The sequence below is a fragment of the Stegastes partitus genome, unplaced genomic scaffold (assembly GCF_000690725.1).
Source record: "Stegastes partitus isolate 25-593 unplaced genomic scaffold, Stegastes_partitus-1.0.2 Scaffold509, whole genome shotgun sequence".
NCBI classification, from domain to species: Eukaryota; Metazoa; Chordata; class Actinopteri; family Pomacentridae; genus Stegastes; species Stegastes partitus.
Window position 1 is genome coordinate 284,313 of NW_007578240.1, and position 22,890 is coordinate 307,202.

Sequence of the window (22,890 nt, forward strand, 5' to 3'; positions counted from 1 at the left end):
CTATACATGCTATACATGCTATACTATACATGCCCTACAGTCGTTTGGTGACAGACAAATAACGTTTCACTATGTCACTTTTTTTTTCTCAAAACAGATGTTTTTCACTGTGGTTGATATTTTAGTGCAGTTCCCACATGTACACGTATTATCAGAAGGATTCGGTTTGTAGTTAAAACACAATGTCCACTGTTCCTTCACACAATAATCAATGAGTGTGTTGTTCACCAAACAGAGAAGTCCTCCTAGAATGTTTGAATATTTTAAATCAGGTTCAGTTTCAGACGTTGAAGATGCAAGAGAACGGGTTGATGCTCACAAGCACTGAACTTCGGCAGGCTTCCATGTGTTGGCCAATCAGAAGAAAGTAGGCGTTCGGGGAGGGGTGTCAAAGAGTCCAAAGCTACTATTATCTGTTTGAGGCAGTGACTCAATTAAGAGGCTGCACAACAAGCAGTATGAAGTAAATGAGGATGTTTTTGAAGCGTAAATCTCGCAAAGCTACTCAAATGGAGTCACAGAATGAAAATATAGCTGGAAATGAGCGTAATATGTCCCCTTTAATCATAATGAGGAGTAAAATTCAGCCTTAAAAACCTGTTGAGAAAATCCTGTTTTTAACCTCAGTGGGAGCTTTCCAGAAGTAGAAAGCTTAAGCGTGGGCTTCAGACTTCAGAGCTGCGATACAAACTGGAAGTAGGCATTTGGGTGCTTTGAATGAAAGATGTGATAGGATCTTGTTAAAGCCAGTATTTTTGTTGTTGTTGTTTGACCTTCACTCATGAGTCTTGAAAGTTACCAAACTTTACAGTTGTGCAACAGCATTAAATGACAAGTTTTGTTGCTTCTTCTGAAGAAAAACGTCATTGTCGATACTGAATAAACAATGAAATATTCTATCAGCACAAGATGTTGCCTTCATAACATACCACTGCTACTAGCAGCTACTTTCATTACTGATTAATCTCCCTGTTGGTAATAATTAACTCGTCAATTGTTTGGTAAAGAAAGAAAGAAAGAAAGAAAGAAAGAAAGAAAGAAAGAAAGAAAGAAAGAAAGAAAGAAAGAAAATAGTGACGAGACACCTTTTAAGTGAAGTTTCAAGTTTGACCAAGAACCAAAATATAGAAAATCTTCTAGAAATTGAAACCAGACAAAATTTAATACATTTATTTTTTAATATTTTTTAAATGCAAGATGTATTAATTAATCAATGACTCAAATAGTTGCACATTTATTTTCTGTCGAATGGGGAATTGTTTCACTTCTGTAGTTTAAATTGAGCTTCTCAGTAGATTAAACCCAAACCTGGCTGGAATTCACAACAGGAGATGTAAATCAGTGAAGCAGAACGGCGTGTCAGATGACGACCATTATTTTTAAACGTGTCTCTCACTAATGAAGCGTGTGTTTTGTGGCCTCTGACATTTTAACACTCGTGTTTTGTTGGGCGCCTGAACTGTGATTGTTCTTTCACAGGCGATTTGACCTGCTAACAAGTCCGCCAGTCTGGCACTGGTGATTTATGATATTATCTTTAAACGAACCAGGCACCAATTATCCAGTAAAAAACGGCACAGCAGCTGATTTAATGCTGTTGGAAGGAGGTAGAATAGTTAAGCGATTTTTCTTAACTTCTAAATCAAACTTTGGAAATTTGAAATAGCATAAAGTTAGAATTTGTTCGTTCAAGTCAAGTCAGCTTATTTATTTACATGTGGCACATTAGAATGCACATTTTTATTTGAGACCAAGGATTAGCCATGAAAATGCAACGGTACATTAATAAAGAAGTAAAAAGTATGACTCAGGATATAAATGTGTCACGATAACAATAAAATATCACTAAGGAAGTCAAAAAAATAGATCAAATTAACCTCACAAACAGCATAGCCGAGGTAAAACACACGAACAAGGATAGAATCAGAGCTATAACATGAAACCTCCCCTCCTCTGTAATGTACTGTGTTGCTTATGCAGGGGAATGGTGTGTTGTGTGAATCAAAGGCATGTGCAGCCCCTCTCTCCCCTCTGCCCTCTCCCCCAGGACCAGATGGTGTCTCTTTAGGCCTTCTAATGAATATTGATATGTGGGGTATTGGTTAACAACAGGAGGTGGGGAGGGGGGGGTACACAGGCTGGAGCCAGAGACCCCCAAAACTGGCACACATAGTAAAGGTCTGTGCTTGGGGGGGGGGAGCTGGGTGTGGAACGGATTTATTTCAGCAGAAAGGGAGTGTTTGGAACCTAAAGAGCCACATAAGTGTGAAACAAAGCTGCTTTCTCATGCACATAAGCTCCCTCGTGTCCCGTATTGGTAAACTGTCGCGCAGAAATTAATATGGATTAGGAGTTGATGAGTAGCTGCGTGAGTGATGTCATCCAGAGGATAGATTAGACGGGAAGCCGAGACGCGGTGGACGGAATAGACGGGCTGATGGAGGGAAAACAAACGTCAGGTGCGAGGGAGTGTAAGGTGAAGAGATGGACAGGTTAAGCTACCGGCAGAGTTAATCCTCTGGCATGGCTCCGGTGTCTAAAGCTGCTCTGCTGAATGCTTATTCCAGCCTCAACTCAGTCCAGCTAATGCCAGCACCCCTGGGCTGGGCAGTCTGACCCCGAGGTGGAGATTTCTCCACTGGAGCAGCTTAGCGTCACCACCTTTATTTTACCATCGCCGGGAGTCCTGTGTTTGTGTCAGTGAGGGGAACGGTTGAAGGTAATTGCGTTACTGCCCTCTCCAGCTGGTCCGGACCAGCTGTTGCCCCCCTGCTGTGCCACTTTCCTGGGAATAAACATCCATTCAGAGGGCAAGTGGATCGAAGTGCTGCTCCTTCACTGGGAAAACAATCCTTGGTGTTGTTTAGTTTTTTTATTTTTTCATAGCTGTGTTGCATTTCATACCCTCTGCACCTCGTCAGGAAACATTAGCAGCCGTACAGAACCTCACCGCCAGACAGCACCATTACAGATGATGAACCGAGGTCATGTCTGCTATTTATAACTCAAACTAGACCTTTGTTGGCTGTGGGGCTAAGGGGCAGAGAAAGGGTTGAGATGGAGGAAGATGTGAGGGAGGAGAGATTGGCAGAGACAGAGGGAGGGAACGAGGGCACCGGCGAGAGTGATGTCGCGATACAGAAGCGGGTTAAAAACATACAGTACAAATGGTTCTTTAGCTTTTCACAGCGAGGACACAACCTTTCCTGTCAAATGCAGCCCCCCGTGGCCCTTAGATAATTAGACACAGCGTCAGACAGAAGCATAATGCTGAGGGCTGCCATTAGCGCGTGGACAATGACAAGCAGAACTTAACAACTCCCAAAACATATCAGTGATTATGGGATGGTTCCAGCTTTTGGTGCAGCCAAAATATAGAACAGCAGAAAGAAGCTGGAAGGAGATAATTTTGATTTACCAATATTGTCCCATTTTCATGTAAAGTTTCTCTTCAAACTTGTCATCTGTTTGTCAGTTTAAGTTGGTAAATAGCAAGGTTTTATTTCACACTATCTGTAAAATCCACCAACACCTGGAGTTAAGTTCTGTCTATTCCAGTCTATTTCTCGGGTGGTTTTGTCTCTACTAAAACGCATTCAAGCGAATCTATATGAGGAGGGTGTAACCAGGGGCTTCACTTGGTTGGTGTGTGTGTGTGTGTGTATCCTCACACGTGTCCGGCTATATTGTATGAAGTGGGGGGTGGTCGCCTCCTGAAAGCCAAACTTTGACAGGCGTTTTGCTGGCGGGGAGGGGGTTCATCATTTGACAATAGAGAGGGAATTGCAATGGAGTGAGCTAGAGAGACAGAGAGAGAGAGAGAGCAGAGGGGGAAGGGAGGGAGGAGGGTATCAGACTCGGGGATAAGGCAGCTGGGACAGGCTGCTTTGGCTGGAAGCAGATCTTATTGTGCACTTGTCCTTCCCCAAGTCACTCAGACACTCTGCAGAAGCAGCTCCGCTCACCAGCAGACAAACTGCTGTCAAGCTTTTTGCTCCTTTTCCTCAGAGGACGGAGCATCTGGATTTTCTTTGTAAAAATCAAACTGATTTCTCTCACCAGTGACAGAAAGAGGACTTGTTGGACTCTGTTTTGCTTTTACGTCAACGTCTTGATTTTTCTATCTGCTATGGCGCGGCTGTAGGCATGGTTGTCTACTTGAGGAAGAGCATCCACTCTCTCCTGTCTGTCTTCAAAAAGAAGGGTGAGTGCCGGCTCACGTTGAGGAACTTGGCAGCAGCTTTGACGTTTAAACGACAGTAAAGCTCTTTAACTTTGCTTTGATTGCCGTTTGCTGGAGTTTGGATGACCTGCTTTCTGATATTTCCTTAAAAAAGTTTGCGCTGCTGAAGCTGTGGGGTTGTTGAACTTGTGTTTTTGCTTCAGTTGATAGATGATTACTGGTACGGGCATCTGTCTCGCAAACACAGACAAGCAAGAATTAGTGTTTGAACGCAATTTGGGGGTCTCCTCTAATGAGATAAAGGGCTTTGCTGACTTTTTTGACGATCGTTTTAATCACCAAAATCCCTAAAACCTTCTGCAGGGGTCCGGCGGAGTCTCGGGGCGGAGCTGGTTCTCCAATTAGTCACAACTGGTAGTTACAGCAGCGCATGTGTGTGTTGACTCAGTTGTGTGTAGTGGCGGTCCTCAGACTGCCCCTCGGGTTTATAATGAACAGAGATTTCCCACAGCCGCACACAGGGGAGCACATTGTGTCTGGGCTGCCTCACCTGTGTGAACGTGGGAGTGTCTGTTACACACATACAGTATGTACATCTGCACATGCACCGTCTTACCTAACCAGGTGAGACTGAGAGCCAGTGTTTAAGTGACAAAGGAGGGAAAGCAGACACCTCAAGCTGACTCTTGCTTAGCTAAGCTTTTAACTACTTTGCATGACTGATTGCCTGTAGGTCATGTTCTCAACATGAGACTGAATATGTCTGTGGAGATTCTCAGTCGTACAGGTCATGGTAATCGTAGGAGCTTCAGTGGAAATCAACTGCACTTCTCTTGCGGGTTCATGAAGACGTTTCACTTCTCATACAAAAGGCTTCTTCAGTTTTAACCGACTAATGGGGAGTTTGTAGTCGCTCACATGGCTCAAAATGCTTTTCTGCAACACTTTATGTAAGGAGATGATTTCCCAACTGCTGCACAATTGCATGAATTCACATAAACATCAAGGTTCTTAGTCGTCTTGTAACCGTTCCTGAAATTGTTCTTTTTTTGATAAACTATACGCATGTGTTAATATTGAAGATAATAACTCGAAGGGCACTCATCCTCCATCGAGGATCGTCTTGCACTTTGAACAAAAGTGGTCCAGATCTGCATCAAAAATAGTTTCTTGTGCATATGCTCCATCTCTTTTTGGCAGTTTCTGGTTCCTCTTGAGATGAGACAAATAAATGCCACTGATCACATATATACGCCTCAGCTCTCACCTTGGCAGAAGGAACATAATAACAGGCAAAAAAAACACACACACAAACACAAGTGCTAAATAACTTTAAAGAAATAACAAAAAATATGTATTTTTTTGTAGACCTGGCCTAATTTTTTTAAATATAATTTCTTCTCATCGGCTTTTAATGTTCCCACCCTTTTTAAAAGTATGCCCCGACAAAATTAGTGTGTTGACAAGCAAATAAAAGCCACAAAAGTCAAACTTCTTTTCGTCTTCAACACCAAAACTGAAATTTTCCACAAGTAATACAACAGCATGTAAGACTAGAGGGTTCCTGTGTACCTAAATCACCAGATATTGTCGTTTTGGGGGACACACTTTGAATGTTAGCAGTAGAATACAAAAACTAACCATCGCTTGGTTTCCACCCACGAAGCAAAGACTTCAATCAATGGGATTTGGTCTTTACAGTTCTGCAAAGCTCAACACTGTAGTACAAATGAACTACAGCTGGCCAGGTCATAGTAACAAGTGGCCCTGCCAGCTTTGCCTATATTGTCCAAACTGTACTTCATTTTATTTTCCATTCAGGCTCCATTTTTATTTTTTTTTGGCTGTCCTTTGACTCTGCATAAAGCCACCCTGAAGGGAGAGCTCGGTCAAAGCCCCGCAGCAGGGGGTCCAGAAGCATCTTTGCATGTGTGCAGTCCAGATTATCTAATCCCCGCGGAGACTAGCAGGGAAGCAAGATACTGCAAGAGATTAGCCAGGGAGTAGTTTACTGCTGAGCGCCGGCCAGGCTGGGATGAAGTTGGCTGAGCAAATCTGATGAGTGTGCTGCGTCAAAGGTGCACCGATAAACACACACTCATGCCAGATGGAAGTGCAGCGGATTCGCTGTAAAGCTGATAAAAGTTTTGGACACCTGTCGAGTGCGTGTTGATGTTTGTTTTTGCTCACTGAAGACAGGGAGGTAGCAAATGGAAAGGCATCATAGTGCAAAAATAGAGTGTATTACCACAGAGTAAGTTGTGAAATGAGCTGCTGTTAAATGATTGCAATCCTTTTCAAGTTAAGAAAAAAAAACATAAAACAACAAAATCACAGCTGTCATATAAGCTAATTACATTTGTCTTTTTTCCTTTTTTGCAGCTGGCCCAAAGGGGAATGAAGACCAGAAGAGGTTGGCGGTTCACTACACCGCCTCACAGCACTACCAGGAGAATGTCTTCATTGAGGGCAGTCGGCCACAATATCTGGAAGACCTGCACACTGAAGCTCAGGAGGGACTTAAGATACTGCAGCAAGAAGGCAAGACATGAGCTGTGTTGCCATATTGTTTACTTTCATGCACATTTTAAAGCATCACATTCGATAAAACTCATGGAAACATTTGAAAGAACTTCAATCTGGGAAAATTTTCTGAAAAAAATATTCTGACATTGGAAACACTTAAAGAAAATTTTCTCGTAGACGACCAAAGTTTTGTTAGTTTCTTCTTTAAAATTTTTGAACAAGGAGGTGACAGGCTAAAGATAAAAGTTTACCGCACGTTTTGTTTTTATCTATGATTACATCAGTGATAGAGATTGTGTGTATACATGATTGTAGATGGTGTTTTACTGTATTTAAATTCTGTCTTAGCCTTTGTTTCTTTGGTTCCCACAGAGCACAAAAATGGAGTGAACTTCGCTGACGATGAAAGCATTGCTGTAAGTGCCCCAAAGGCTCTGTGGATCATTTTTCCTCCACTTCCTATATACAAAAAAAATGCCACGTAGCTAAACACTGTTGTGTGTGTATCCCCTGCAGTCCACAGACACTCTCCGTCCGGAGCAGGATGTCAGCTTCAAGGACGGAGGTGGTTCTCCGGAGTCAAGATCCACCACTGGGAATACTGATACCACAGTAACCTCTGCTGCATTAAACAGGCCTGTGCTTACCCGCCAAGGTAAACGGCAGTCCTGTTTGTCTGTGTGTGTGTGTAAAAGTGCTTGGAAAGGAAGCTTCCATATCTTGTTCATCTTAGAGAAATAGGAAATAATCATAGCGGCCGTGAAAGCAGTTGGAGCGTTGTTCCTGAGTGTACTGCTTCATGACGAGTCACAGGCGGATACTTATTTAGCATGCACGTCTCATTCCCAGCTGCTTGGTGCCTCTGCAGTTATGGTGTGAAATCAAAGGAAGAGGAACTTGACACAGACACGCACTCATATGCGCAGCTGAAGCTTTCTCGATAACTCAGAAGTTCTAAGCATTTGAAGACAGCACGGCGGCTGCCTCTGCACATCACAGCTCGAAGGCAAAGCATGTCATTCTGCGCGTGTGCACACGCAGTGATTGGTATTCTGATCACATTTCAAACATCCTTTTTAAAATCCTCGAGAAAAGACAGTTCCCTCATATACTTTGCCTCGTTCGTTTGTGATTTATCATGCCAGCAATTTGGTTCTAGGGTTGGTTAGTCCTCCACTTTGGTCAAGACAGACATTTCTCATCAACTGTTGGGCGGGTTATTGTGAAATTCATTAAGAAACTCAACAACTTTTCAGTGGTTTTCTCTTAAATTCGGTACATACATTGATGTTCCCCAAAGATGGATTGTAATAATGTAGACCTCCGAACCTGTTAAGTGGTTAAAATGTAATTCTGTCCAACATGTTCTATGACCAAATACCACAAAAAAAACTAAGGACATTCCCAACTGCCTCAGTTTTGTGCTAATCACTGAGTGTATATAAAGATGGACATAGATGTTCAGGTTTCCTAAACAGCAGTTTTGAACCTCAGTAAGGCGGCTTAAGCCATCTTGAAAGCACCTGAGCAAAGTTGTAAAGTGATGAGTGAAGCTGAGGCAGTGCATGTGTATGTCTCTTGGCCAAGGACTGTCCTATCACTCATCCTCTCACACAAAACAGCCGCGGCCTTAAATTTAAATGGGTGAGTTATATAATAATTCACCTCTTGCACAGTTGCCATGAACATGGAAATAAGCTCAATTAGCTCAAGAGACCAAAACCATTGTTTTCGAAACACTTTTACATCTGCTGTAAAGTTGGTCATTTCAACATGGGGGTTGACACGGTTTTGTAGACAATCTCAAGTGGCCATTTGACTAACTGCACTTCTACAATGAATACATCTTTCTGTCTCAGAGGCCGTTTAGTGCTTATTTGTAATTTTTTCCTCGCTAACGGCTAAACAAAATAAAGAACATTTTGTCTATATTACTTCAGCAATTATAATGGTAAGTGTGCTCATGGGAGAGTTCACCTCAAGTTTAGCCTCACATAGAGACTAACATGACTGTAGATTCTTTGTTTCGTTACCATGCAAAAATAGTCCAACACAAATTCCCTTGGGTCAGTTTTTCATCTGTCTTTCAGGTTCTACGTTTAAGCCTCTGAATCCAGTGAAAAGACTAGATAAGAGCAGGAAGAGGAGCAGGAGGACCACGATCATGGGTATACCCAACCAGGTCCAGAAAGAGCTTGGTACGTCCACAGCATCATCCCCTGCAGACTGCGAAAGAAAACCATACGATCCATTCTGGAAAACAACATGTTATTGACAGTTATCAATTTTTTTTCCCAGCTCTGCACAGAAGCTCCACCTTTCAGCCACTAGTTTCTACCCAGCTCCCTAATCACGACAGGCAAGTGAGTGACAGCCAATCAGGTGTTGTTATCATTCCTACGGTTGATGGAGGGACTCCAGTGGCAAATAAGGAGGGCGCAAGGGTACACCTTTCAGAGCTGGAGGTAAAGGGTTCTCCGGAAAGATTTAAGTAGTTCTGAATAGTCTTAACATAAATGACCAGGTTCATTTATTTTTGTCACTTAAGAATGGTCTTCTCTTCATTACAAAGCAGGCATTCCGAGATGAACAGCTGGTGAGAAAGCACCTCCAGGCAGTGTACCAAGATGAGCAGTCTTTCAACCAGCAGGGCTTTGGTTCCCATCTTTGCTCCACCTCCATCCTGAGACCAAAGTCCCTTGCAGTACCTGGCATGACCACTTTGTCCTCATTCTCTCCTTCGATGTTTAGCTTCCTCCAGGAACCTCAGGTAGGAAGATAATCAGGCAGGCAGTTGCAGATATGACATTAAAATTGGTTATATGAAAATTGAGTCTGTAGTACTTGACTGTGCCTTGACTATGTGTTACCTTTCAATGTGAAATACCTATTTCTGCTTCCGTCTAGGGCCCAGTGATGTCCATCTCTCCTCAGGCCACCTACTTATCTACAATCATCCCCAATGCTGTCTTGCCAGCCTCAATTGAAGTCATTGAGATTGACCGCAGCAGCAGCCGGACTCGTGGCAACAGTGTCAACCATGGTAGTAGTGTTCGCACTGTTAGTAAAAGCAGTCTGGCATCTGGGGACTCAGTCAGCCCTTTGTTGTCTCGAAGATCAGAAGGTGATGGTTCCCAGACTTACAGTTCCTTCAATGACTCTGCACTGATGCCCACATCAACTTCAGGGTCAAACTGGAGCGAGTCACAGTCTTCAAAGACAATTATTTCAAACTCCTCGTCTGTTTCGTCCAAGAGTAGCACACGCAGCGGTAACTCACAGAAAGCAGGTCTTCATGTACAGGAAAGCCAGGCAGAGCAGACTGGTGGGGACCAAGACCTTGTCAGTCTCCGTAGCTCTGTTAGTTTGATTAGCAGCCCCGGCAGTAAAATTGAAAATGCTGATACAGGACCAGAGTCTGAGTCTGCTGCATCAGGGTCAGTGGCGGCTGAGGAACATGCAAAGAACAAGCGCAACTGCACTCGTAGTCTTTCAGTTATGAAGACTAAACAACCCCCAGCACCTCCACGGAGAACAAACTCCCTGCATAGTAATAAGATCAGAGGTAACTCCAGGGTTCTAGTGGACAGCAAGGATTTCAATGACTCTACTTCAGAGGAGGTGAAAACTGCCACAGAAAACAATGTAGCAAAGGATGAGACAAAGCTGGTTACAACAGATGACGGTACAACCGTATCAAACTCTACTGAGTCAAGGTCCTTGGATTCTTCCTCCACTCCTTTGAGCCCCACACAGGATTCTTCTCATGAGGCTGGAGGTACAACAGAGGCACCACCAGAATCCAGCACCTCTTCCCCACAGAAAACTCCCTCGGAAGGGGGTAAATTTGAACGGACCATGTCCCCTTCCAGTGGTTACTCTAGTCAGAGTGGTACTCCAACACTTTCTCCAAAAGGGATCTCCCCAACCTCCCCAGACAAACAGAAGAAGAAACCTGTCAAACCAGAAAGATCGGTGTCTCGGGCCTCATCTTCAGCAGCTTCCCCTTCATCCTCACTTACCTCTTTATCATCTGGCACATCTGAGCTTGCAAGTGCAGATGTCCCCACATGTAGCCCAAATCCACTTCCACAGGGATCTCCACCCACTGTTGCTCCAAAAGCAGCCACACCGAGTAGCAATCCCTCAACTTGTAGAGCGGAAATCAGAGAGCTGTTGGACATCCCCCCACCTCCTAAAGTCAAGGCACCATGTCCTCCTCCTCCAGAGACATGGGTTCACAACAGACGCACCTTTGAGCTCCTGTGTGGACCATTCTCTAATGTCACCCAGAAACCAGCACAGATACAAGATACCACAGATAAACAGGCAGGAGCCCACAGTGAAACCAGAACAGAGAGGCAAGTTTTAGTTGAAACCCACACAACTACAGGCAAACCAGTCGTAGAATTGTCAGAAAACAAAGAAAAACCTGAAGATGTCCATGCAGAGCAAGAAGGCAAGGAATGCCCAGGTACAGGTGAAATGAGGCCTTTAATTCAGGAGAAGAGAAGGGCAAGTGTAGATGAACAGAGACAAGAGCAGAGTAGTAGCTCTGTAGCGAAGGACCTAAAGAGTCAAGAGACAAGTCCAAAGAAAGATCCCCCTCCTGTCATGAAGAAACCTGTGACAATACTACACCGAGAGGAAACGGTGTTGACAGAGCAGCCATTAGAGAAACAGCAAAAGGAAATGAGTGGCAGTACCATAACAGAGGTTTCTTCATCTGTTGAGAACCACACAAGTTCTTCACAGAATAGTGTAACAAGTTTAGCTGAAAAGAGTGAGAATGAAACGGACAGAAGTGAAGTCACATGCATGCAGACACTTTCAATAGAGGTCCCAAAAATGAATAAGGTCTCACCGCCACCTACCCCTCCCCCAGCATACCACCCTACGCCCCCGTTATCAAGGAAAACATCTCCCTCATCCATGTGTATACCAACAAATGAATTACAGCGGGTACAGGAAGAGAGTCCCATTGTGGAGTCTTGCTGGCCACCTCCTCCTCCTCCTATGGAAGGAGATTCTGTCTTTGATGGAGGAGATGAGGTAGATTTTCCTCCACCTCCTCCACCCTTCATAGCAGACAGTGCGCCAGATGTAATGAACAGCTGTGCTACAGAGTTGGACGTCCCTAATGGACGTACTGTACAAAATCCAGACTTGCCCCCAGCTACTTCACAACCAGCTGAAAATAACCACAAACCAGTGGTTGTTGTCCAAGTCTCACAACCTAACGATGATGATGACATTTCTTGCCAACAAGTGCAGAATGTTTCATCTGTTTCAGACAGTGTCTCACCTCCACCAGTGGAATCACCTCCACCAGTGGAATCACCTCCACCAGTGGAATCACCTCCTATACCACCTATTACAAGAGCAGAGAGCCCAGTATCAGTCACGGTTGCAGTTCCTCCCAGCATTTCCCTGAAGCGAAGCTCTCTGAAAATTGAAGATCAGGCCCCCTCTGCACTTCCCGCCAGTACTCAAGCTTCAGGTCCATGTGCGGTGCCAGTAGCACCTGCACTACCAGCAGACAATTTAACCCATGGGGTGAATTTCAGAAGGCAACCCAGTGTAGCACATCGAGATGCCAGAAGCAAGGAACTTCTCTCCCGCCACAAAAGTGCACCCATTCCTAAAGAAGATGCTAACATACCTCTTGTAACCCCTTCCCTGCTTCAGATGGTTCGTCTCAGATCAGTCAACATGACTGAAGATCAGGTGAAAGCTCCACCTGAGGACAAGCCCACAAATGAGGGGGCACCAGTTCAGGAGAATTGTCCAGTCTCAATCCAAAGCCCTCAAAACATTCCTCAAAAGCCCATCCGCAAGTCTTTGTCAATTAAATCTCCCCCTCAGGCCGTAAAAACATCCTCAGTGACCATGAGCACTCCTTCGATGCGCTTACAGGAAGCTATACGTATGAAAACTGCAGCAATGTCTTCAAGAGATGGTCTGCCTTCCAGACTGGGTGTGAGATCACCCACTTACAGCTGTTTCAGTGAAGCAGGAGCTGTGTCTCTAAAATTACCTGAAGGATGTGACATGCACAAGTCCCCAGCCTCTACCGCCAGCTTTATCTTCTCTAGGAGCACAAAAAAGGTTGTCATAGAGACTGCAGCTGCCTCCTCCCCAGAGGCTCAGGCAAGTCTGAAGCAAAGCTTGGCGGCTGAGCTCATGCAGGTGTCTGACCAATCAAAGGTTGCTGCTTTCTCAAATGGTGAAGTGAAGTGTGATAAAGTTCCTCCACCAGTAGCTAAGAAGCCAGCCCACGGCAGCGTCAGTCCTTCACAGAGTTTTTCCAGCTGTTCGACGAAGATGGAGCACGGCATTGAAAGAAACGGAACGATAGGAGCACAACATATGAGCGGAGTAACACCTCCTGAAACTTTAAGTAAGTGCGGCAACCACGATCTTCCATCATTATCTTTGTAAAAGTGATTGCCATTGCCTTCATCAGTGTTTTTCAATGTGCTGCTGCTGAGTCATGATTGCTGATCCAGCACCAGAATAAATCAATTACTCACTCTCTTGTCATGAAATAGCAGAATGCAAATTCTTGCATTACCATGATTTTGAACAGCAAAGCAGTTTAAAAGAGCATGTTTTGTGCTGTCTACACCAACAAAAGAAAGCTGCACCCACAAGCCACCGTCTGCTCGAGTACAAATCAAAAGCTGGTGGCTTGCCCACAGCTTCTTTCCAAATGTGCAAGCATGTGCTTTAATCAGCCTTAACCTGAAGCTTGTGATCATGTCTCAGTGATTCAATTAGATTAGGACAGAATAGTCATTACGTGTGTTCCTGTAACTGTATTATGGCGATGCCACAATGTCTAACCTCTTCTTGCCTTTCCCTTCCAGCTACAAGAGTGACAGCGGACACAATTGAAACACTGTTTTAAAAGAGCTCCCTGATGATTAACTGAAGACTCACGCCAGAGGAAGAAAGAAAAGACTACAAGCAAGTAAAAGGACAACCCACAGCAAGGACTGACTGACTGACATTACTGAGAGACACTAAGTTCAACTATCTGAGTGTTGTTGTGTGTTAAGTCTTCTCCAAAAGCCTTAGCCTGTAATGGCCTTCCTACATATTTATGCAAAAAAAAATGTGTCACTCCCGATTTCTAATGATAGCTTTATTCTGGAGTATTTTTCTAAGATATAGTTTATCTCCTGTTAAAGCCCCTCAGGGTGAAATGGTGTACATTGGCTTAAATTAATATGAATATTTGGCTTGTGTGAGATCGCCTCCCAGAGGTTACATTAGGTAGTGTTACCTGCAGCTCAGAGAAAAGGGTTTGTTCTGGCTAAGCATTTCTGTACAGAGGTTTATTGTCTGTTTATTTTCCCTGTTGTATTATAATGCAGAATTCTCACAAGGATTTACTCAGTTGTCAGAAAAGTTTGACAAAAGCATCCTCCATTCTAGGACAGGACATCACTTCCCTACATAGATATATGAGTGAAGACATTGACGCGCTTAGTTTCAGTCCTTTTTACTGTATGGACGAGTATTTGAAGAAAAAAGGGATGCTGCATACTCACAAAAAATGAGATGTTTTTTTTTTCAGTTAGGACAGAGGCACTTTTGTAAAGCTAAATCATTAAGACTTAACGGGGGAAAAAAAGCATTTGACTACAGCAACTGCTAAAATGTGCATTTTTATTGCTTTCTATACAATTCTTGGGCGTTGTAAAAGTCTGCCTAAAACATTCTGCGATATCTTTTGCGAAAACAGTAACACCAATATCCTATTTATTTATGTGTGGTTGTTTCCACTAGTAGCACTGTCGGTCACCTTTTCCTACCAAATATGAAATATTTAAGCATCTAGTTGATCTGAGAACCACTTTTAGGGCTGTGGATTTTGTGATTGGCCCTGGATGATTGATACACTGGAACAGACTTAGTGTGAAGTCAGTGTTTTTATTAAGTACCTAAAACTTTGGCCCAAGCCTTTACATGGTGGGAAATTAAACTCATCACGATTTGCACAAAACACCTCCCCCCTCCAGCAGAATCATTAGCGAGTGAATTATACTGACCCTTCATAGTGGGTCAAAATCTACATTTTGAAGATTATAAAGAATTATGTACAGTTATTACTTCTATAAATAAAATTTACGTGTATTAAACGCTGTTTCCTGCATTCGTGCTTTAAAGAAGTGACACCTAAACATGGCTATTGTACATTTTTTCCTCATCCAACACAAAAACATCAAATTTCTTGCAGACCACAGAGTTTAGCCAGCATTTATTTCATATTAGAGATGATGCATTATTTGATTATGACATTTCACGTCCAGATACGGATCTTACAACTGTCTTATAGTACAAGGCATATTGATTTTTATATACTTCTGATGTCTGGAACCCATAAAACCATGTCCTGCCCTGATCTTCAACTGAAAAATGCACTGAAAGTCCCTTTTTAGAAACCTGAGTTACCCTGTATTAGCTATGTCCAGGAATGAGCAATCCAGACTGTAGACCTTCAGCTGAACAGAACCAGTCATCTCAGATTTGCTGAACATCTGTTGTACTTGTACATTTAAATGCATTAGCGACAACATTTGATTCCAAAAATAGAGAGAGAAAGCAGTGACTCATAGCTTGATTAGTTACATAGTTTTTGTTTCAAGTGACCGTTTGTGTTTTAGGAATTAAACGTTAACAGAATCCATCCCAGTTGATCTGAAACATCTCCGACTTTTGGCATCCGTGTCCCATCATTCCTCAAGAAACAACCAGATGAAGTTTGATGTAGCCATGGCAATTTGTTCATGAAAGTAATCTTGTGTGGCCGGCGGAAGCAGCTTCACTGATGAATGTATTGTGTGCGTATTTAGCTGATGTTGCCTCCTTTCAGTGTCTTACATGTGATCTGTCCCAGTTTGGTCATCAGCTGCTTGTCTTTCCACTGAGCTACACACTCGTCTGACACCTTCAGGTCCACCTAAAACAACACAATTATGTACATGTGGTTTATCTCAGTTCAGACTTTTAGGTGAAGTCGTATCTGCTGCAATTTAGTGTATGTCGGAGCAGAGAACATATCAAATGTGGCTCAAACGCACCTGTAGTTTCTCCCACACCTTCTTCTTTGGGTTGAGTTTTTCATCTGGCTTGCCGGTCTCATATCCTTCCACAAAGACTCGATCGCCTGGTGACGAACCCTCGGGAGCGTCCAGAGGCTCCACCCTCCTGGGGTCCCCGTCACTGGAAATCAACCGGACAGATCGGAGGAGTCGTAAAAATTTCATTGAAAGCTACATTACATTTGTCAGAAGAAGAAATGACACTCACATGGAGGCACATAGCAGCATGGCTTGAGATTCGATCCCTCGCATCTTCTGGGGTTTCAGGTTGCACAGCAGCAGCACCGTTCTGTCTTGCAGGTCCTCCTGCGAAACATAAGCTACCAGGCCGCTGACCACCGTCCTTGGCTCTGGCTCTCCCACGTCGATCTTCTCCAGGTAGAGTGAATCAGCGTCCGGATGCTGCAGATGTGAAGGAGAAGGAACCCATGTGAACACAGACAGAAACAGTTCTCGTAACACGATATCATCTCCACACAGCTGATCTGAAAGTAGTTCAGATTAAACAGTAACCAGCTGAACTAACCTTCTCCACACTGATGATCTTGCCCACCCTAATGTCCAGTCTGGACGGGGCCAGCTCATCATTCTCTCCTCCACCTCCACCTCCTCCTCCTGCCTTAGCTCCCTTTCCTCCTGCTTCTGATAACACACACACAAAGCAATGTTAAGTCTCAGCAAAAAGCTACTTCCCAATTTTATGCCAAACTTGTCACGTAGTTGAACACTGACTCATTTTTGAGGGATCAGGATAGGCAGTGTTGGTCAGTTTGCGGAGCTCTGGAGTCTCAAACTTCTTTCTGATTGGTTCTAGTAGCAGATTCAGCGCAGTTTCCACTGAGGCCTTCAGGTCTCCAGGGTGGATCGACTAAAAAGGCGAGAGATTATTCATAGTCAGACCAAGATATACTTCAGTTATAGCTTTCATTTTTCTAAATAAACAAGTTTAGCCATACCTCTTCAGCAAAGTCCTTTTCCACCTCTTCAAACACAGTGTAAACTTTGTCTCCACCCCACTTCGGGTCTCTTTTGATGGAGAACTCTGAAACAATGACACTAATTATCCACTTATTTTATACTCTTTCTACATGTGGACGAAACATCTAAAATCAAAACAGAAAGAGACTAAAGTGGGAGTTTTTTTTTTTACCTCCTCGTAGAGGGAAGAGGACATATTTGACAAAAGAGAGGACTCCATTGTTCTGGATGTTGCCCGGCTCACAGAAAGCTTTCTTTAGCTTCTTCTTCACGTCCTCCTTGGAGTCCAGGAGATCGATCTTTGACTCCTGCAGCCGCAAACAGATAAAGTTAGAATTGGCCGTAGGAGCTACGAAAAGTGTCTACAAAGAAATCACAGCGTTTTTCCTTGACAAGCAACATTTCTGCAGCCCTACCTCTTCTGAAGAGCTCATCTTAGCCCCTGTGAGTCCTGGCACCATCGGGTTCATCAGATGGACACGCTTAGCGTAGCCAAGAGTGGGCAGGTACTGCCAGAAAAAGAAAAAAATGCTAAATTTTAGATCTAATTCAGAAAACAGCTTCCTAAGATCATGTCTCTGTAATGTCAACACTTGAACACCTAAATCTAATCCGTTCTATACGGTTTTGTAGTGAGAATTTTTACTGTCAACCTCCAGTAAACCACTTCAGATAAATAAATTTTTCTTTCAACAAGTTTAACTGTTGTCAATAAAAAGCCAAGTGCTACGAACAAAGCCAGAGATCAGGCCCAGTTAATTTTGATTTCGTATCAAGATGGCATGAAGAACGATCTAAGTCGCGCTGAAAGAGGGGTCATTGTTGGAGCACAGATGGCAGGAGCTTCAGTCGCAAAGACTTCTTCAACTGGCGAGTGTCTCAATAGGAGCGGTAACTAAAGCGGAATCTGCATTTAGATCTATGGGAAAGACATTTGTTAATAAATTCAGAAACTGTGACAGACAATGTACACTTGAGTGCAACGTGTCGGAAAAAAAAGAAGAGCAACTCTGACTGGGACTGCCAATGCGCAAACCTGGTGACATTTACATTAAGGGGGGTATTATTGTGAGTTTGCAGGGCATAGATCCCTCATGAGAACGATGAACTAACATTTGAGACTTTAATGGTACAACAACATACTAGTTTACAGAGATATGGAGCAAAGTAAGTCAGATGAGTAGATGGGCCACGTGAAATGTAAAGCAAAAAAAAAAAAAACAGCACTGAACCCTTGACCCCTACAGTCAGGGGATCCGGTGACTCTGTTTTGCTGTGGAGGTCATTTTCCCGACGTCCCCTGCTGTGAGGCTGCAGTGGACACAAGTCCTCACAGTTTGCCACAGCTAAAGAGAGTCGACCCAGACTAGTGGACAAACATGATAAATGTGCTGCTGTATATCACACCTTCTCTGCCAGAGTGAAGATCTTTCTCTGGTCAACTCCTCCAAACTGGGCGTCCACTTTCAGGTACTCCTCATCCAGAGCCTGAGGACAAACACAATTGTATTTACTGTGACAAATTCTACAATGAACACCTTTATTTTTATTTTCCTATAAACAACTGGATATCAATTACTAACTGAGCTCATGAGGACACACTGGAAATATCTAATACCACTGCTTAGTAGCAGTGCAAAGTTCCTCCTCCATCTAGGACAGTGTTATTACCTGTAGTCCAGGGTACAGCAGACCACTCAGCAGAGGATGCTCCACCTGTTTGACAACCTCAGCTCCAGCCTTCTTAGCATCGTGCTCTGTCATCATGGAGGACAGGCGGTACACATCCAGAGTGTACTCTCTGCACAAACACAAAAAGATGGACCCTCAGTTTTAGAATAGGCTGCAGCCACAAAGTTGTTTTCCGAGAATCTAAAGTTAAAGAAGAGCATGTTAAGTCACTCTCTGGGTACCAACAGTACAACTGACCTGCTGAGCTGGAAGTCAGTTCCTTTGATGAACTTGAGTTTATCCAGAGGCACACCGATGCTTTCCAGCATGGCCTTGATGACCTGCTCGTAGTACTTCACCCTGAGCTCCAGCAGCTCCCAGGGAGCCTTCATGTTGTCCAGGTAGGCATGCAAGTCTGCAAACAGAATTGTGACCTGAGGAAAGGAAGAAGAAACCCAAGTAAGTAACAGCAACATGCACAAGCTTTGGCACCCCTGGTCCAAATATCTGTCAGTGAACAGTTTGAATGAGCAGCAGGTGGTCTGATCTGCAAAAGGTATAAAATAAACATCAAACATTCTTTTCAACATTTTAAGCAAGATCAACATTTTATTTTTGTTTTGTACAATTTTAAAGAGGAAAAAAGCAAAGGAGCAGCAGGCAAACATTTGGCCACCACATGAGATCTGAGTTCCCTGATAACTTCTGGCAAGGTGTCACACCTTAATTAGCTTGTTAGGGTGATGGCCTGTTCACAGTCATTGCTGGGAAAAGCCAGGTGTTGCAGATTTTACAGCTTTATCGACACTCTGACTGACCTTGTCCCAACAATTAAGCATAAGCAGCTGCCAGCATGAAAAGTCTTTAAGCATTTTTAGGTAGCTGTGTCCTGAGTTCATGATGTAATTAAGGAATGCCAGTTAAAAGTGTGGTGGAGGTCAAACTGAGGTCTGCAAGACCAAAAAAACTTTTAGAGAGAACTGTTCATAGGTTTGCAGGAAAGGCAAATCAAAACCCCGTTTGACTGAAAGACCTGAAGAAAGAGTCAACTTTAGGAATGGTGATGCACTGTCCTAAAAAGGATGATCTTGTTCTTGAGTGATGGAAAAATGGAGCTCGAGATGGGCATTAGTGCAGTGTCAGCAGTAACGCAGATGTTGCAGTAAACCGTTGTGATGAAAAGGAAGATGAGCCAGAAGAGGAAGCTCTCGATTTACCAGTTGGGTTATTCAATCTCAAATTATCAGGGGCCTTCTGATCAGATTACCATCAAATATATGTCAGGGCATGACAATTTCCCACTAGAAAAATCCACGATCCCATCAGATCTATGTGTTTGGTCCTGGTCATGTTCTGCTGATGTCATCCTAATAAACTTACGCAACGATAATTCCCAAAGACATGACAAGTCTCCTCCAAACCAAAGCCGACTCACCTCACATCCAGCCTTGAGGAAGTCAGCTATCTTGGACATGGGGACGAAGTAAGCGACATGGGGTTTGCCAGTGGTCGCCGTACCCCAGTACACCCTGGGTTCCTTCTCCTGAAGAATCTGCTTCAGCTTGTCCTCTCCCAGAACCTCCTGCAATACACACAAACAGACACTCATGAGATCGAGCTACATGAGGCCTTTAATAGCCACTATGGACAGGTGTTAGCATGTCTCACCTGCAGGTTCCTGGTGATGAGGTGGAACTTCTCATCTGGACTCAGTTGATCAGCCATGGGGCAGGGCACTCTGAATACAAAGACTGGAATTTAAGTAATGCTGTCATTTCACTTTTGCTTTCATAAAACATAGGAGGTCACATACAGTCGTCCTCAAATGGATTCAAATCCTCCCATTAAAGAAGGAAAAAAACAGCTGTCACTGAAATAAGTTGAAATTGACAAAAGTAATAACAAATTAAAATGTAATGAAAATCATGACATTGCTTTCGAATAGTGGTTCAATAGAAATAATAAAACAAAAACAAAAAAACAAGCAAACAAGCATGATGGGACCCGTAGAGTAATATTTTGTTGAACAACCCTTTGAGCCAATCACTGCAATCAAGTGTTTTCTGTAACTCTCAATCAGACTTCTGCACCTGTTGACAGGTATTTAGATTCTGGCCCACTGCTCATCAGCAAAGTGCTGTAATGTGTGCGGGACAGTTTTTTTATTTATTTTTTTAATTATTCTTTTCAAACACAATTCAAAAGCAATGTCTCAGTTCACTAAATTATAATTTTGCTAATTTTTATTTATTGTTACTTTTCTCAGTTTGTAGTTATATTTCCCGCGTTAAACATTAACTGCAGCTTTATTTGTTCTGTTTTTTGTTTTGACTATATGCCGAAAATCCCCAAAGATTAGTAGTTCATTCAGGTTTAAGCCGTGCAATATGGAAAGCTAACAACCGGGAATGATGACGTTTCCGTTTGATTTGGACATGAAGCTTTGAATGAATGATTCTGAAACACGGAACATCTTTTTTTCTCGATATGTCAGGCATAAACCATTAAGTCAACTTTAAGACAAAATGCTAGCTACTATAGCGGACAGACAACCTCCATGAATGAAGCAGCCAGCTAGGACCGTGTAGCTACTAGTTAGCTACAACACCATGTGCAGCTAAAGCTCCAGAGCCCCTGTGATGTATCTGCCTCAAACTGCTTAGCTACATCACCTAGGGGCTAAACTTTTTCGTTTACCTCACGTTCTACCTTAAAGCCACAACGTAAAAGCAGCTGGCTTACCTCGGTACTTCTTGCAGTGAGACGTGGGGCAGAGTAACCGGTTCAGAGAGGCTGTCAGTGTGTTGCATCAGCGACAGCCTCGACTCTGCTATCGACTCACACCAACGCCAGGCGGAAGCAATCGAGTACGGAGCCCATCGATCCGTCACCACCAGACATGCGTGTGTGTGAAGATAAAGATGCTACGTGAAGAAAAATTCGCCGAAAAACGTCTTATTTTCGAGACATCACGACAAAAAAAACAAAAAAACAAGCGATCAACTCTCCCAGTTTTTGTTTCATGTCGATAGGCTACATAAAACCGGAGATACAGTCGTCCTCTTCATACCCTTCCATTAAAGAAAAGACAAAATTCACAATAGTCTCTCAAATAACTAGAAATTGAAAAAAGTAATAATAAATAAAAATTTGCTAAATTATAATTTAGTGAAATAAGACATTGCTTTTGAATTGTGGGTGAACAGAATAATAATAATAAATAAAATTTTAAAAAATCTGCCCTGACAAATTAGAGCACTTTGCTGATGAGCAGTGGGCCAAAATCTAAATACCTGTCAACAGGTCTGATTGGGAGTTACAGAAAACACTTGATTGCAGTGATTGGCTCAAAGGGTTGTTCAAGTAAATATTAGTTTACGGGTCCCATCATGCTTGTTGTTTTTTGTTGTTGTTGTTTTTGTTTTAATATTTCTGTTGAACCACAATTCAAAGGGAATGTCATGATCTTCATTATTTTTTATTTATTATTACTTTTGTCAGTTTCAACTTATTTCAGTGACAGCTGTTTTTTCCCCCCATACATTTAAGGACGACTGTATGATGTTTTGCGTAGAAAAAAAACCCGTGTATAACATAAGCATATGAAATATAGGTCGCATTTCTTTCAACATCTCTGTTATTTTTTGTGACGGATTTTTGTTCCGGACAAAGCGAAAGTGAAAGAAAGTCCTTGGAAGAACAGGTCCTGCCATGTTGCTTTCTGCCTCATTCTGAACAGAAACTATTTTTAGGGGTGGCATATATACAAACAGAAAGAAAGCCACACCTGCTTTGTATATTCGTAGCAAATATGTGTGTTTAGTTTGATTTTATATTAAAGTTACCTTTTCAAATTCATATCTGCAACCTATGGTTACATTTTCAACTTTCAAAATGCTTCATTAAGTATGTTTGTGGTTTTTGATTTAAATAAAGTGTTTTTTCAAAACAGATTTTGTATTTTCTGTATGTTTTTGAGTCCAAAATGTTAATATAGTTGGTTAAACTGACAAAATAATAATCAGATAGTATAGGTGATGTGCTGAGAAAAAAAAAGATACCAAACATGGGCACGGTAAACATGTTTCTATGTGGTATATTAAGACAAAACTAAAGTATGCAAAAACAGCCAAACCAGGCCAAGACCTCTAGAGGGTTAATATAGTCTGTATCCATGTCAATATCATCTACAGACAGCAAAATGAAACATCCATCCATCCATTATCTATACACTGCTTAATCCTCACTATCCCAGCTGACTCAGGGCAAAGGCAGGGGACACCCTGGACAGGTCACCAGTCTATCACAGAGCTACACAGACAAACAGAACCAAGCACACTCACATTCACACAAAATGAAACATGCTGGCTAAAATAAAAAACACATATTTTTCCAGTTCGCTGAGAGGATTCAACACTATGT

The 22,890-nt window shown here is 42.8% G+C and overlaps 2 protein-coding genes across 5 annotated transcripts in view; one reads left to right on the forward strand and one right to left on the reverse strand.

Annotated features, from left to right (window-relative positions):
- Positions 1–14,856, forward strand: part of nhsl3 (NHS like 3) — a 54,293-nt gene extending 39,437 nt beyond the window's left edge. For 3 of the 4 annotated variants that reach the window (XM_008287615.1, XM_008287616.1, XM_008287618.1), the window contains 8 exons: positions 6,566–6,724; positions 7,082–7,125; positions 7,226–7,364; positions 8,800–8,907; positions 9,008–9,174; positions 9,282–9,479; positions 9,617–13,109; positions 13,579–14,856. In XM_008287615.1, coding sequence (XP_008285837.1) covers positions 6,566–6,724; positions 7,082–7,125; positions 7,226–7,364; positions 8,800–8,907; positions 9,008–9,174; positions 9,282–9,479; positions 9,617–13,109; positions 13,579–13,619 — 4,349 coding nt within the window. In that variant the 3' untranslated portion in view covers positions 13,620–14,856. The remainder of the gene's footprint in view (positions 1–6,565; positions 6,725–7,081; positions 7,126–7,225; positions 7,365–8,799; positions 8,908–9,007; positions 9,175–9,281; positions 9,480–9,616; positions 13,110–13,578) is intronic. The other variant, XM_008287617.1, reaches the window with a different exon arrangement.
- A 102-nt stretch (positions 14,857–14,958) lies between these two features.
- Positions 14,959–21,303, reverse strand: yars1 (tyrosyl-tRNA synthetase 1). Its single transcript, XM_008287614.1, has 14 exons — positions 21,211–21,303; positions 20,137–20,206; positions 19,904–20,050; positions 18,727–18,902; positions 18,469–18,598; positions 18,205–18,285; positions 17,214–17,306; positions 16,970–17,105; positions 16,776–16,861; positions 16,552–16,687; positions 16,346–16,461; positions 16,028–16,221; positions 15,799–15,940; positions 14,959–15,677 (listed from the first exon to the last, which is right to left on the reverse strand). The coding sequence occupies exons 1-14, from the start codon at positions 21,276–21,278 to the stop codon at positions 15,567–15,569; spliced, it is 1,686 nt and encodes a 561-aa protein (XP_008285836.1). The 5' UTR covers positions 21,279–21,303; the 3' UTR covers positions 14,959–15,566.
- Positions 21,304–22,890: the final 1,587 nt, after the last annotated feature.

Coding starts and splice junctions, on each gene's coding strand:
- yars1 (XM_008287614.1), bottom strand. CDS start 21,278: ATGCAACACACTGACAGCCTCTCTGAACCGGTTACTCTGCCCCACGTC. Junction 20,051..20,136: donor TCATCACCAGGAACCTGCAG/GTGAGACATGCT, acceptor TGTGTATTGCAG/GAGGTTCTGGGAGAGGACAA. Junction 17,106..17,213: donor AGATGAGCTCTTCAGAAGAG/GTAGGGCTGCAG, acceptor TTGCGGCTGCAG/GAGTCAAAGATCGATCTCCT.